The 15,399-nt window shown below is 45.5% G+C and overlaps 2 protein-coding genes across 2 annotated transcripts; one reads left to right on the forward strand and one right to left on the reverse strand.

Annotated features, from left to right (window-relative positions):
• Positions 1-2,277: 2,277 nt before the first annotated feature.
• Positions 2,278-3,483, reverse strand: BOLA1 (bolA family member 1). The gene is made up of 2 exons (XM_008695743.2): positions 3,341-3,483; positions 2,278-3,012 (listed from the first exon to the last, which is right to left on the reverse strand). Exon 2 carries the CDS (start codon positions 3,007-3,009, stop codon positions 2,596-2,598), a length of 414 nt encoding a protein of 137 aa, XP_008693965.2. The 5' UTR covers positions 3,010-3,012; positions 3,341-3,483; the 3' UTR covers positions 2,278-2,595.
• A 10,558-nt stretch (positions 3,484-14,041) lies between these two features.
• LOC103667569 (histone H2A type 2-B) lies at positions 14,042-15,398 on the forward strand. The gene has a single exon (XM_008695744.2). The coding sequence runs from the start codon at positions 14,897-14,899 to the stop codon at positions 15,287-15,289; it is 393 nt and encodes a 130-aa protein (XP_008693966.1). The 5' UTR covers positions 14,042-14,896; the 3' UTR covers positions 15,290-15,398.
• The last annotated feature ends 1 nt before the right edge of the window (position 15,399 follows it).

Here is a 15,399-nt window from a genome sequence, read left to right on the forward strand (position 1 = left end):
ACATACAAATAGCCACCAGGTGTATCTGAAACAGCACCAACCAGCAGGGAATGCAAATCAAACCTACGATGAGGCACGACACCATGCCTGTCGGGACGGCTAGTACCGAAAAACAAACCACACCCCCCAGACCCAAGCAAAACAAAAAAACTAAATGGTACGGAGAAATTGGAACCCTTGTACCTTGTTGGTGGGAATACAAAATGGCGCAGCTGCTATGTGAAAGAATATGGAGGTTCCTCAGAAAATTAAAAATATAACCACCATATGGTCAAACAATCTCACTTCTAGATATTTATCCAAAGAACTGAAATGAGGACCTTGGCAATATTAGCACCCCCATGTCCACTGCAGCACTAGTCACAAAAGCTAAGACGGGGCAACAACCTAAATGTCCGTCGGCAGATGAGCTGATAATGAAAATGTGGTCTATACGTACGACGGAACGCTATTCGGCTTCCAGAAAAGAAGGAAATTCTGCAAAATGTGATGTCGTGGATGAACCATGAAGATATTAAGTCAGATAAGCCAGTTACTGAAACACAGACCAAATGATCCCATTAATGATCTAAAATAGTCAAATTCATAGAATCAAAGAGTAGAATAATGGTCGCCAGGGGCAGGGGAGAGAAGGAAATGGCGAGTTACTAATCAAACTGCATCAAGTTCAGTTAAGCGAGATGAATAAGCCCTAGAGATGCGTGTGACCTAGTCACCTACAGTCACCTACAGTCACCTACAGTCAATGACGCACTGTACCCTTGAACACTTGAGCAGACCTCAGGTTAAGTGTCACTACCGCAATAAAACAGAACTTAAAAAATAAAATTTAAGGGGCGTCTGGGTGGCTCAGTTAAGCATCTGCCTTCAGCTCAGGTCATGACCTCGGGGTCCTGGGATTGAGCCCCCCCCCCCACGTGCTGCTGGGCTCCCTGCTCAGCAGGGAGTCGGCTTGTCCCTCTCCCTCTGTCCCCTCCCCACTCATGTGCACTCTCTCTCAAATCAATAAAATCTTTCAAAATGAAAAAAACTTGGGTGTGTTTCTTGAGAATAGAGCCAGCTTTCCTCCAAATCCTCTTATGTGTCTTTTAAAAAGAGAAGGATTCCAGGGGCGCCTGGGTGGCACAGCTGTTAAGCGTCTGCCTTCGGCTCAGGGTGTGATCCCGGCGTTATGGGATCGAGCCCCACATCAGGCTCCTCCGCTGGGAGCCTGCTTCTTCCTCTCCCACTCCCCCTGCTTGTGTTCCCTCTCTCACTGGCTGTCTCTCTGTCAAATAAATAAATAAAATCTTAAAAAAAAAAAAAAAAGAGAGAGATTCCAGATTCCATTCTTGACTTGTGGAATCAGAAATTTTTTTTTGGAAGGGGGGGAACCTAGAATCCACATTTGAAACAAGCTCCCATGGGAATTCTCATCTGTCAGGAAATCTGGAAACCGCTGCCTGGGGATTACCTCGGACTCCCTCTCATTCACATTTCTGTTCTTACTTTTTATGGTAGCTCTCAAATAAAACTCCTTCCTTTCCATTCCTACTGCTGACCTTGAAGTCAGGGTCCCACCTCCCCTCTTGGTTGATCTCTGTGCCTCCAATCTCCTATGCCAACTCACTTACACTTCACTGCCAGATCACTCTGCCCCAAAATGCTCTTTGGTATGCTCTTCCTCAAACTCAGTGACTTCCTACTGTCCAGCCAGATGCAGTCTGAACTGTAGCTCAAAAGGATCAAGATATATGTTCATCTTTTCCTTTAGTATCCAGATTCTATTGTCACGTTAAGGTCAGCAGATTTGTTTATCTAGACATCACTTGAGCTCCCCTGAGACATATGACTTCAGAAGGCTCATAAGAAAAAGGGCTATATAAAGTTTTCTCCTTCTTCTATATCATTTTCTATGTTAGTGTCTTTTTATTGCCTTAGCGTGTTTTGGTTTTTATTTGTTTTGCTAAGGATTTTTCTGAGCTACAAAGGCAAATCCTTTTGGAAATGGACAGGCTGATAGAAAGCCAAACATTCCCACGGTATGAAATTCCGATGTATTGTGTAGTCACTATCTAGTCCAGCATGGTTCTATGCCTTTGCTTGAGCTCTTCCCCCTACTGGTAACATCTTTCCTCTTCTTTCTGGTTTAAGTCTGTGCTTTCTTTTAAAGATCCAATTAGGTCACTCCCCCCAGTGAAGCCTTTCATGATACCCTAGGCTACAGGTATCTTTCTTTTTCCAAGAACATCTGTAGCACTGATTCAACAGGCCATGAACAACAAAAAGCAGTGTATCTCCTATGATAATTTATCTTTTAATGTACAGGATTATTCACAACTCATCAGGTCTGGTGGTTCCTTAGTCACAATTCAACATGAAATGCCTGGGCAGTTTTTCCTAAACAGTAAAGGGCAAGGGCAGTGGTGAGTGATTCTACTCTTTCCTTGGGTAAGCTTTGATCTGAAATGAGCTGCTATCTCCACAGAATACGTATGTGCTTGTTGAATGGGACACAAGGGTCCTTATCCCTTGCAAATACCAGACTGTACTGAAGGAAAGAAAGCCCAGTTTATTCCCAAACCATTAGAATCCTAGTCTTCCCTCTCTTGGGGCTCAGGGGGTTCCCCGAGTTTTCTTGCTCCCACCCAGGCAAGGGGGGCTCATGTCCAGTTGAGGGTTTTCCTGCCACTGGGCGGGGGTCCGTGCCTGTATGGCCAGTGCGTGGACCGGCCCGGCCATCTCCTCAGACAGGGCAGCGTGGACCAGCCGGTGCCGCTGTAAGGGGCTCAGTCCCTCAAAGCGAGAGCTCACCACCGCCACGCGGAAATGCGTCTCGCTGCCTGGTGGGACCGCATGGCCGCCGCTCTCGTTGCGCAGCTCCAGCACCTCGGGGTTCAGGGCCTGCTCCAGCTTCGTCCGAATGGCTGCCTCGACGGGACCGATGGTCCCCAGTCCTGCGCTGCTCCGGGATAGACAGACACGACCGGCCATGGAGAACAGGCGCCCGACCAGCTGCCCACTCAGCATCGGCTGCCGCAGAGACAAAGCCCAGAGCAGTGAGGGCAGGGCCTCCCACCCGGTGAGAGTCCAGTCTCACCACCCTCCACCCCCGGCCGCCCACATCCACACTCTGCTCCTGCGGGGTGCCCGCCTCGACTCCAGACACCGAGTCCCTTTCCTCTGTGTGACGAAGGGGAATTTGGCCTCCAGCCGAGGGCAGCGGACGGCCAACGAGGGACTGGAAAGGGCCCGCATTTAGCAGGGAGTGGGCCGGAGGCTGCAAAGGCTGCGTATGTGCAACTCCGGGTTTGTGGTTGAGCCACTGTCCCCTTTAAACCCCAGGCTGGGCCCTTTCTACCTTCCGCTCAGCCTCTGCTACCGCAGTTGTAGCTCAGGGACCGGACTCCTGAAGTTCTCGGACAAAGGTGGTCGTCGCGTCATAAGGCACGCTGGGAAATGGAGTCCTGGCTACGCGATAGTAGAACGGGCAGGCGCGCGTGCTGCCCCGAAGGCTCACGGGAACTGTAGTCTTTTGTTTTTTTTGTTTGTTGGGCGACTCGTGCTTTTAGGTCTGAAGCAGAGGGATGCAAAAAATCCGGAAATTCCTGCTCGGTTGGGACTGCTGTTATTTGATACATTTTATTGTCATCGAGCTGAACTCTTTTATTTTACAAGAAAATGGAAGGTCATTCCATTTACTGCACAGATAATTACTGTGCGCAGACCAGTTCTGGAGACTGGGAAATAAAGCAGACCCGGTCCTCGAGAAGTTTACAGAACACTGAAGAACAAGTAAGCAGGAAATTACAATACCGGGTGCTAAGTGCTATGATGGGACTGAGAACGGGATGCCAAGGAGTCATGTCACCCAGACCTGGGGGCTCAGAGGAAAGGGTAGAGAGGAGATTTTTAGGGGAACGGTTTAGAAGAGACAGCTCGAAAGCCCCTGTCTCAGTCCCTCATAGTCAGGCTGTGGTAGTTGCACACGCGAAGGCCAGGAGAGGGAACTTTGGAGGAGTGGTTTCTTAGGGTGTAGTTGGGTGTAGTTGGAGCCGCGGGGCAGAGATGATGGTGATGGGGCACGAGTGAGTAGGTAGGCCTGCTTGGGAGAAGGCAGAAGCTGGACCATACTGGGCCTTTTAGGCCCTGTTAGGTGACTTCGGCGTTGTCCTGGTAGCAGTGTGAAGCTAGTGAAGGTTTTAAGCAGGGTTGTAACAGGATGAGCTTTTTTCCAAGATGATATGTAAATTTTCAATTTGTATTTTATTTTGTATCTTTAATATTTTATTATTTCTCCATATATTCCCAAGTATTATCCCTAACTTATAATTTTGAAAAATGTCAAACCTGCAGAAAAGTTGAATCCAAAGCAACATCTATCTTTCACTATTTTTTACATTTATGTATATTATATCCTTATACATATGTATTCAAGTACTTTGTATATATCTATATACTTTAAAAATATACTTATATACCTTTTTTTAGTTAAACCATTTGAAAATAAGTTGCAGATAGCAGAGACATTTCACCATCAAGTACTCCAACGTGTATCTCCAAGGATATTCTCCCATATAACCACAATATCCTTATCTCACTCAAAAAATGGAACAGAATGACATATTTTTCCCTAGACTTTAAAAAAAAATTTAAAGATTTTATTTATTTATTTGACAGAGAGAGACAGCCAGGGAGAGAGGGAACACAGGCAGGGGCAGTGGGAAAGGAAGAAGCAGGCTCCTAGCAGAGGAGCCTGATGTGGGGCTTGATCCCAGAACGCTGGGATCACGCCCTGAGCCGAGCGCAGACGCTTAACCGCTGTGCCACCCAGGCGCCCCTAAAAAAAATTTTTTTTTTAACTTTCAGAAAAGTTGCAAGATTAGTAAAGTGAGCACCCTATTTACCCTTCATCTAGATTCACTGACATTTTACCAGACTGGCTTTGTCTCTCTTTGACTTTGTATGCATATAATAACAATAATAAACTAATTGTTATTTTTGCTGAATCATTTGAGAGTTAGTTGGAAAAATCTTTACATTGCACCTCTATCTGCTTCAGCACACAGCTTCTGAAAACAAAGACATTTTCTTATATAACCACATTACCATTACCACGCCGAAGACGTTAACATTCATGTAATATTATTATCTAATATATAGTTGATATTCAAATTTCCCCAGTTGTCTCATTAGTGTCCTTTATAGCTTTTTATTTTTGGAAATCCAATCAAAGATCATGCATTGCATCAAGTTGTCTTTCAATTTGTGTTTGGCAAAGATGTCTGGCTGCAGTGTGACTCGTCAGAGAGATAAGAGTGAAAGCAGGGAGGCCAGCCGGGAGGTTACTTGTAGCAGGCTAGGTGAGAGATGGTGATGACTTGGACCAAAGGGGTGGTGGTGGAGGTGAAGGGGGAGAGAAATTGTGGCTACAAGAGACATATTAGGAGGGTAAACTCCACAGGATGTGGTGATAGGTTGGTTATGGGAGGGGAAGTGTCAAGGGTGACTATCAGGTCTGTGCATCTGGATGGATGGTGTTCGTTCTGTAAGATATGGAATACGGGAAGAAGACCCGGTTCGAAGGGTGCTGAAGGCGAAGATTAGGTGCCCAGTTCAGTTTTGGGTTTGAGTCTTTACAGTATCCTAGAAGAGATATCGAGTTGGATATATGGTTCTATGTGTGTGTGTATTTTATTATTAACTTCTTCTGAAGTACTTTCAGAGTTACAGAAATCCCAAAAATGGTACAAATAATTCCTATATAGCCCTGTGCGGTCATAGAAATATATATTGGTCTCTGGCCCAGGTTCCTGGCATAGAGCTCCTAAAAACCTTATAAGATCCTAACTTATAAGAACACTAGAAGCATCTCTTGTTCTAATATTGGTCTTTGGCCCCAGTTCCTGACACAGTGCTCCTGTAACCCTTGCCATTTCATGGGTCATAGGAGTGTCTTTTGTTCTAATAAGGCCACTCGGGGTGGCTCCCGCATGAGGGCTGGTCACCAGAAAGACCAAGCCATGATTAGAAGCTTGGAACTTGCAGTCCCGCCCCTATTCTCTTGAGAAGGGAGAGGGGCTGAAAATGAAGTTAATGATCCATCATGCCTATGTGATGAAGTTTCCATAAAATCCCAGAAGGATGGAGTTTGGGGAGCTTCTGGGTCTGCGAGCATGTGGAGGTATGGGAGAGTGGCATGCTGGAGAGCCCCCCCACATACCTTGCCCTTTCTCTTCCATCTGGGTGTTTCCTTTATCATATCCTTTTTATAATAAACTGGTAAACATAAGTAAAATGTTTCCTCGAGGTCTGTGAGCTGTTCTAGCAAATTAATAGAACCCAAAGAGGGGGTGATTGGAACCCTAATTTATAGTCAGTTGGTCAGGAGCACAGGTGACGGACAACCCGGGCTTGCAGCTGGTGTGTGAAGTGTATGTGTATGTGGGGGGGGGGGTGCAGTCTTGTGGGACTGAGTCCTTTAACCTGTGGGATGTGATGCTATCTTGGGTAGATAACGTCAGAACTGAATTAAATTGTAGGCCACCCTGCTGGCGTAGCAGAAAATTGTTTGGTGTGGGGAAAAACCACACATCTGGAAATGAAGTGTTTTATGCGACTAGTAAGGGAGACTCTGGAGACAGAGTGAACTGAGGTATTCCCCGACACAGGTGAAAAACTGAGTGTTTCCAATACATAATCCCTCATCCTGATATGCAGATTATCTAAATGTTAACATTTCGTCATGTTTGCTTTATTTCTATGTATCTATCTACATATAAATAATTTTTTTCTGAACCATCTGAGAATAAGTTTCAGAGATAAAGCCCCATTTACCTCTAAGCAGCTTCAATGGTTAATTTGATGCGTCAACTTGCGATCCCTGGGTAGCTCAGTCAGTTAAGCGGCTGCCTTTGGCTCAAGTCATGATCCTAAGGTCCCGGGATCAAGTTCCACATTGGGCTCCTTGCTCTGCAGGGAGCCTGCTTCTCCCTCTGCCTGCCACTCCCCCTGCTTGGGCTCTCTCTCTCTGAAAAATACATAAATAAGATCTTTAAAAAATATACTTTATGTGTCAACTTGATTGGGCTGTAGGGTACCCAGATATTTGGTCAAACATTATTCTGGGGTTTTTTTGTAAGAGTGTTTTGGGATGACATTAACATTGAAATTGGCAAAGCGGATTGCCTTTCCTGAGGTGGGTGGGCCTTATCAATCAGTCAAAGGCTTGAATAGAACAAAAAGGCTGGTCCTTCTTGAGAAAGAGAGAGTTCTTTTCTGCCTGGGTGACTTTGACCTAAGACATTGGCTTTTTTCCTGCCTTTGGACTCAAACTGAAACACTGACTCTTCCTGGGTCCCCATCCACTGGCCCTCGGACTGGAACGGCGGCATTGGTTCTCTTTGTTTGCAGCCCTTCATCAGCTTTCCCAGGTTTCCAGCTTGCTGACTCACCTGGAAATCTCGGGACTTGTCAGCCTCCATAATCATGTGAGCCAATTCCTTATAATAAATCCTTCTCTTTTTCTCTCTCCTCATATATATCCTATGGATCTCTTTCTCAGGAGATCTCCTTTTGTTTTTTTTTAAGTGGGGGAGGGGCAGAGAGAGAGGGAGAGAGAATTTTAAGGAGGCTCCAGGCCCAGTGCAGAGCCTGTCGTGGGGCTGGATCTCACAACCCTGAGGTCATGACTGGAGCTGAAATCAAGAGTTGGACACTTAACCAACTGAACCACCCAGGTGCCCCTCTCTGGAGAACTCTTATATTTACTAATGTGTATTCAGTTAAAAAAAAAAAGACATTTTTTCACATAACCACAATACAATTGTCAAACTCGGGAAATTGACATTGATACAGTACTATTATCTTTTTTTTTTTTTAAGATTTTATTTATTTGACAGCGAGAGAGGGAATACAAGCAGGGGGAGTGGGAGAGGGAGAAGCAGACTCCCCGCTGAGCAGGTAGTCCGATGCAGGACTCCATCCTAGGACCCTGGGATCATGACCTGAGCCGAAGGCAGACACTTAACGACTGAGCCACCCAGGCACCCCAGTACAGTACTATTATCTAATATACAGATCTTATTCAAAATTTGTTAATTTTCCCACTAGTGTCTCTTTTGTATAAAATGAAAAAAAATATTCTGGTTCAGGATCCAATCTGGGATCATCTGTTGTATTCAGTTGTTATGTCTCTTTGGTCTCTGTTAAATCAGGAATAGTTCCTTAGTCTTTGTCTTTCATGACTTTGACATTACTGGAGAGTACAGACCAGTTATTTTGTAATGTCCTTCAATTTGGGTTTGTCTGGTATTCCTGTATGGTTCAGACTTAGGATACGCATTTTTGGCAGGAATACTGCAGAAGTGATAGAGTCCTTTTCAGCGAACCATACTAGTGGGCATATAACTTGATATGTCCCATTGCTGGTGATAATTCTGATCATTTATTAAAGTGGTATCTTTCAGGTTTCACCATTGTAAAATTACTCTTTTTCCATTTGTAATTGTGGGTGATACTTTGAATCTATGTATTATCCTGTTTCTCATTATGCTAATTTTAGCATCCGAGAAGTGTATTTGAAGCAGGGGTTGTTGAGGATGGAATGAGATTATCTTGCATAGGTGGGTGGGGAGTGGGTAAGGGTGGTAGAATCATGTCAGGAAAGAGTGTATGATGAGAAAGAATCCGATTTTCTATTAAATCGCTCTGGCTAAGGTGTGAAGAATGTATTAGAGGAACTGGAAGAGTAGAAAAGCCGTTGGCAGTAATCTGGTGAAAGGTAATTTGAGTGAAGGCAAGAGATGGGCTAGAGAGAAGTAAGTCGATCAGAATGCTGCTGAAGAGATGGAATCTATAGGACTTGTTTTTGGTCAGGGCTTTGCAGCTTGCTAATCCAGTGACTGACGGGAAATGATGGGAGGCTGTGGTTGGAGAAGGCCTTGCTAGGGAGGTGGTTTAAACAGAGATTTGAATGACTAGGCGGAACTAACCATATGGAGAGATCTGGGCAGAGGGAATGTATTCATTATGTTCTTTTTAAAAATTATTTTCATTATTATTATTATTTTTTTCTTCGAGAGAGCACGAGAATGGGGTGGAGGGGCACAGGGAGAGAATCTTTTTTTTTTTTTTTTTAAAGATTTTATTTATTTATTTGACAGAGAGAGACAGCCAGCGAGAGAGGGAACACAAGCAGGGGGAGTGGGAGAGGAAGAAGCAGGCTCATAGCGGAGGAGCCTGATGTGGGGCTCGATCCCGCAACGCTGGGATCACGCCCTGAGCCACAGGGAGAGAATCTTAAGCAGGCTCCACGCCCAGCCCAAGCCTGACTTGGGGCTCGATCTCAGGACCCTGAGATATGACCTGAGCCAAAATCAAGGGTTGGACGCTTAACCGATGAACCACCCCTGCCCCTATATTCATTATATTCTAAATGTGTTATGTCAAGGTCAGTGTCGGTGTACCTGGGTGTTCAATTAAATGTATTGGATGGATATGTGAACTAATGTATGAAGAGAGGGTTGATGACATTATAATTTCTGTTGCAAAAACGAACAAAAGCTTTGTAAGTTGCAAACTCCGTAGGGAAGCTCAGTGTCTTTGTTTCTTTCTTTCTTTTTTTTTTTTAAAGATTTTATTTATTTATTTATTTATTCAACAGAGATAGAGACAGCCAGCGAGAGAGGGAGCACAAGCAGGGGGAGAGGGAGAGGAAGAAGCAGGCTCATAGCGGAAGAGCCTGATGTGGGGCTCGATCCCGTAACGCCGGGATCACGCCCTGAGCCGAAGGCAGACGCTTAACCGCTGTGCCACCGGGCGCCCCAGTGTCTTTGTTTCTAATAAAAACATAGTCATAATGATATCTACTATGTAGTGAAGGTTTGTCATGGCCAGATTGAGACTTTTAGAGGCTTTAAACCAAGAGATCATGGTGGCCACCTCACGTGTAATTAAAAAAACAAAACAATAAACACTAATCTGTGACAGGAGGATTGGGATGTCTAACAAAATAGTCATTTTCCCTCCACGATGATTACTTCAGAATTTGTTCTGGGAAAACTTAATTTGTGCTTCCTGATGTATAATTTACACATAAGGAATTTACAGATCTTCAGTGTACAGTTTAACTCTACAGATGAATACACCCGTATCAAGATACAGAAAATTTCCAGCACCTCGAAGGCTCCAGGGAAGTCAATACCACCCTGCCACAGGTAACCATTATTCTAACTTCTACCACCATAGATTAGTTTTGCCCATTTGTAAACTTCACATGAAGAGAACCACGTGGCACGAGTTCCTTTGTGTTTGCATTCTCTCACTCAGCACCGTCTCACATTCACCCATGTGTGCGGCAGCAGTCTGCTCATTTTCACTGTTGGGCAGAATGGCAGGATACGAATATACCGCATCCTGGCACACGCTTTTTGTCGCCTGCAAACATTCGTTTCTGTTTGCTGTATATCCAGGTGTGGAATTGCTAGGTCATCTGATACACCTAATGTTTATTTTTGAAAGGACAAATCGGTTCAAAGAATTTTGGGGATGCCCGTGTTATGTTGCTGCTAGGTACCGTTGTAAATGTTTTACATTTGACCTCTTTTAATTTTTACAACAACCCCATGAAGTAGCTACTATTATTCCTTTTGCTCTACCAGCGAGGAAGCAAAGACCCCTAGCGGTTAGGTGATTTGCTCAGGGTCACAGATCTGGTAAACAGTGCAGACTCAGGCTGCAGGAGCTGCACTCTTAACCATTCTTTTCAGCCTCTTTTTTTTTTTTTTTAAAGATTTTATTTATTTATTTGACAGAGAGAGAGAGCCAGCGAGAGAGGGAACACAAGCAGGGGGAGTGAGAGAGGGAGAAGCAGGCTCCCAGCGGAGGAGCCTAATGTGGGGCTCGATCCCAGAACGCCGGGATCACGCCCTGAGCCGAAGGCAGCCACTTAATGACTGAGCCACCCAGGCGCCCCTCAGCCTCTTAATACAGCTTTGGGCCCTCTCAGGTTCCAGGCTCTGTATTAGGTTCTTTACATTTATTCTCATTTACTCCAACAACTCTATTATGGTTGGATGTATTATTTTTGTTTAGTTGATGAGCTTTTAGTCTATCTTCCATCACTCTGGTTATTTCCGTCTACTGTTTATAGTTGGCATTTGGAGAGTGGTCGTTGAGTAAAGAGAAAGATATTTGAAAGGAAGACACTAATTCCCTAAGAATATTATGCCATTTATTCATGCCGAAAACATTTTATTACCCTATTAAGAGCCAGGTAGAAGGCCTTAAGGACTCAGATTCAAAAAGACATGGTCTCTCCCTGGAGGTGGTCACAGAAAGGAAGTGAGAGCGAAGTCAGAGCACAGCACAGAGTGGTAAGTGCGAGCACCAGGATCTGAACAGAGAGGTGCGTACACTGAGGCTGTGTGTGTGGGAAGGGAGCAGGTGCTATCTGGGCCGAAACCGGAAGGATGAGGATTCGGTCACGTCAAGAGGAGAATGAAGGATTCTAGCTGAAGGCCACTGTATGTACAATGGCAGATAACTGTGGATAGGCCTTGCTCGAACGGTGTACAGCTCAGTATGGAGGAGGCTGAGGGTCATGGTGAGAGAGGTGGGGGGGAGGGGAAGAGAGAGGATTATGGTTAGAATGGTGGAATGGGGCGAGAAGGCAAAATAAATGTTTGATTAACTAGATTATCTGGGAAGGAACTCAGTTGCCTTGGTTTAAAAATCCCAGTTGCGGGGTGTGTGGGTGCCTTCAGCTCGGGACATGATCTCAGGGTCCTAGGATTGAGTCCTGTCTTGGGCTCCCTGCTCACATGGAATCTGCTTCTCCCTCTCCTCCCTGCTTGTGCTCTCTCTCACTCTCTCTCAAATAAATGAACAAAATCTTAAAAAAAAAAAAAAAAAAAAAAAAGAAAATATTAAAAAAAAATCCCAGTTGCCTTTTTGTTAGAGGAAAGAAGATCTAGCCTGTTTGTCCGTGAGGGTGTACTACTTTCACAGATGGCCTGCTCTGTTTCATGTTTTAATAGCTCTGGTAAGAACGCTGGGAAAAGAGCCCTGGGGAGCAATAGACAGTAATTGAGCCTAGTATAATTTGTAGGATATTGGCCTATCTAGACGTATCTAATAAGGTTTCATAGCTGGATGGAATCTAAAATACTAAATCTAATTTTCTCTCATTCTTTTCCTCTCTTTAATAGAAGAAAGGGAGGCTGTGTAAGTTAAGTGGCTTCATGAATCCCAACACCCAGTGAGTGAAGCAGTGTGAATAATAGTGGTGAAGGAGCACAATTTTTGAGTCAGGCAGACCTGAGTTCTAATCATGTCTTAGTAGATGGCTGTGTCACCTTCAGCAAGGGCTTGAACTTCTCTGAGCCTCACCTTCCTTATCCGTGACACAAACAATTGCATCTCTATCATAGGTAGCCCCTAGCACAGGGTTTATCACATGATGAGGTTCCATATAATCTCTTTGCCCTTCACCTTTCCTAATAGCACAGGGTCACTGTGATAGAAGTAAAAAAGAGATCAGAAGTAAAGAGAAGGGGAGGTCAGCTGCCCCCCTCAAGCAGGGCCTCTCACGGTGCCCGAGTTGTAGTGGGGTCCCCACTCTCAGACCCTATCGGTCTGAAAAGTTGACACTATCAGAGTGTACTGGCTTACTGGGGAGAGACTCACACTAACAAAACACACTAGAAATTTAGGAATAGTCTAGAATGCAAATTCATTACCCTCTAGTGATACATCTTCTCATAACTGACTCACCCCTTCTCAGTCTCATATTTTTATCTTGTAAGGATTTTTTTATTGTTTTTTTAAGATTTTATTTATTTTTTAAAAAGATTATTTATTTATTTGACAGAGAGAGAGCACAAGCAGGGGGAGAGGCAGGCAGAGGGAGAGGGAGAAGCAGGCTCCCGCCGAGCAAGGATCCCGATGTGGGACTTAATCCCAGGACCCCAGGTCATGACCTGAGGCAATGGCAGATGCTCAACCAACTGAGCCACCCAGGGGCCCCTCATATTTTTATCTTGAAGTAGAATAATTGGTAAGTGGTTAACTGAGCCCAGAATCTGAGCTAAGAGAGTTAGTCTTCAGAATCATTTCACCCAGGTTGTGAGAAAAGGACGATGTTCTCACAACCAAGGACTCCCTTCTCTACTAGCCCAAACCTTTGTGTCTAGCACAATATAATATACATTCTTAGTGCTGGAGAAACAACACATTCCTACGGTAACTGCCCTGGTTAGACTCTATGTGGACCACATCTTTCTATTAACACATCCATCTTCTGCAATGATACAGCTGATAGGGTTAGAATCACCTTCGGGTACATTCTGCTGTTGAAAACATTCCCATAGCCTTTGACTGGACTTGGGTGTTTCACAAATCCATACCAGCATTCTTACCAGGGATAATCTCTGCAGATAGCTGATTTTAACTTCCAGAGTTTAGATTTCCTCTATTTTCTAATGTCAGCTACCTGTATTCCCATGGCTGGTAGGTAGCACATGCTTGATAAAGGTCAGTTCAATAAAGGTGAGAATGAAAGAGAGAACATCAGAAATGGGCTCAAGGAATAGGATTTAAGTCTATTCTTTTCTCTACAGTATTCCACTTCCTGTCCTTACAGGATACTCGGAAGAGGGTGCAAATGGTGTGAGGGGTATAGAACACTCCAGGGTGGGAAGCTGAGGAGGAAGAAGAACTCTCAGGAAAGATTTGTCTAGAAGGCAGTTGGAGGATGAAGGAAAACAAGTCTGCAGGGCTGTTGCTGAAGTCTAAGAGCAGAGGAGGAGGCAGACGGGAGGGCGGAGAAAAGGCTGAAGAGACGTTAGGGAAGTCATCCGACATGCTGTTGAGATGCAGGTAAGTGTAGACTCTGGCTTAGGTTGTAATTCAGGGAAAGAGAGCGAACAGAGGCGACTGGGGGTCGTTTGGATAAGTTCGCGGTTGGATAGGTCGAATTCTTGGGACAAATGGGTTGAAGTACCCAGTAAGCAGTTTGGTGTAAGGGTCTGAGCTTCCGGAACAAATCTGGATGTCTATAGTTGAAATCATGGAAGTGGGAAGACTCCTCGGTGAGAGTGAAGGATGGAGGGGGGTGTTGGGTAGGAGGCAGAGCCCAGACGGACACGGGAATGTAGGGACGGGTAGAGGAAAAGGAGCAGGAAGAGGAAAGTCGAAGGACGACAGTTTGAAAGCCAAGGGAGCAAGATTCAAGGCGGTATCGGATGCCTCCTGGAGGTCAAGAGAAGGAAGACAAATCTAGTCCAGTCCTTGGTTACGGCGGATTCCGAAGAGAGTAGGCGGCTGGGGGTGGGGCCAAGCCACACCGAAGGCCACGAGTGAATTGCAGAGAAAGCAAGGCCTTAGTAACCTATTCTTTTGGACGTCTGGCGGTGGAGAGACAGAAAAGGCGGGACTTGGGGGTAACTGAAGGCTCAAGGGGCTAATCGGTTTCAGAATCCCTACCCTTGAGTGGGAGCAGCTGTGCCTCTGCTGGAGGCCCTCTGCAGGCCTTTCGGATCCTTAAGATTTCCCTTCTAGCTCTAAACTGGGAAAAAAGACCCCCCGCCCTTCTCTAGGCTGGAAAGAAAAAATGCCATTCAGTAAAAGGCAAAACAAAACAGCATTTTATCCGAAAGCCTTCTTTCTTTAAAAGCCCTGGCATGCAAATAAGGGGCTTTAATGTGGCTCCCAGCGATTGGTAGGCACTTACGAAATCCGTCATTTCCTCGTAGTGCAGGATGCAAACGAAGAGGCTGCTTTCTGCTTTCCTATTGGCCGTTCGATTGGGCTCCTTCCCTTCACCCCTCCTGGTAGCTCTTATAAATTACAGCAAATTGGTTATCCTTTTCACTTCCTTCTCCTTGAATAAGAAGCTGTAACTGCATTTTTGGCCGTAATGTCAGGACGCGGAAAGCAGGGAGGCAAAGCTCGCGCCAAGGCCAAGTCGCGGTCGTCCCGCGCTGGCCTGCAGTTCCCGGTGGGCCGAGTGCACCGCCTGCTGCGCAAGGGCAACTACGCCGAGCGGGTGGGGGCCGGCGCGCCGGTGTACCTGGCGGCGGTGCTGGAGTACCTGACGGCGGAAATCCTGGAGCTGGCGGGGAACGCGGCCCGCGACAACAAGAAGACGCGCATCATCCCTCGCCATTTGCAGCTAGCCGTGAGAAATGACGAAGAGCTCAACAAGTTACTTGGGGGTGTCACCATTGCCCAGGGCGGCGTCTTGCCCAATATCCAGGCGGTCTTGTTGCCCAAGAAAACGGAGAGTCACAAGCCTGGCAAGAACAAGTAATTAGGAAGGTCGAGACCATCCCCACTAACCCCAAAGGCTCTTTTAAGAGCCACCAAAATGTCAGTTGAGGGGCTGGTAACGGAATAGCGCATTAGCTCTTTTTTTGAAAA

The sequence above is a fragment of the Ursus maritimus genome, unplaced genomic scaffold (genome assembly GCF_017311325.1).
Source record: "Ursus maritimus isolate PB19 unplaced genomic scaffold, ASM1731132v1 scaffold_12, whole genome shotgun sequence".
Classification (NCBI taxonomy): Eukaryota; Metazoa; Chordata; class Mammalia; order Carnivora; family Ursidae; genus Ursus; species Ursus maritimus.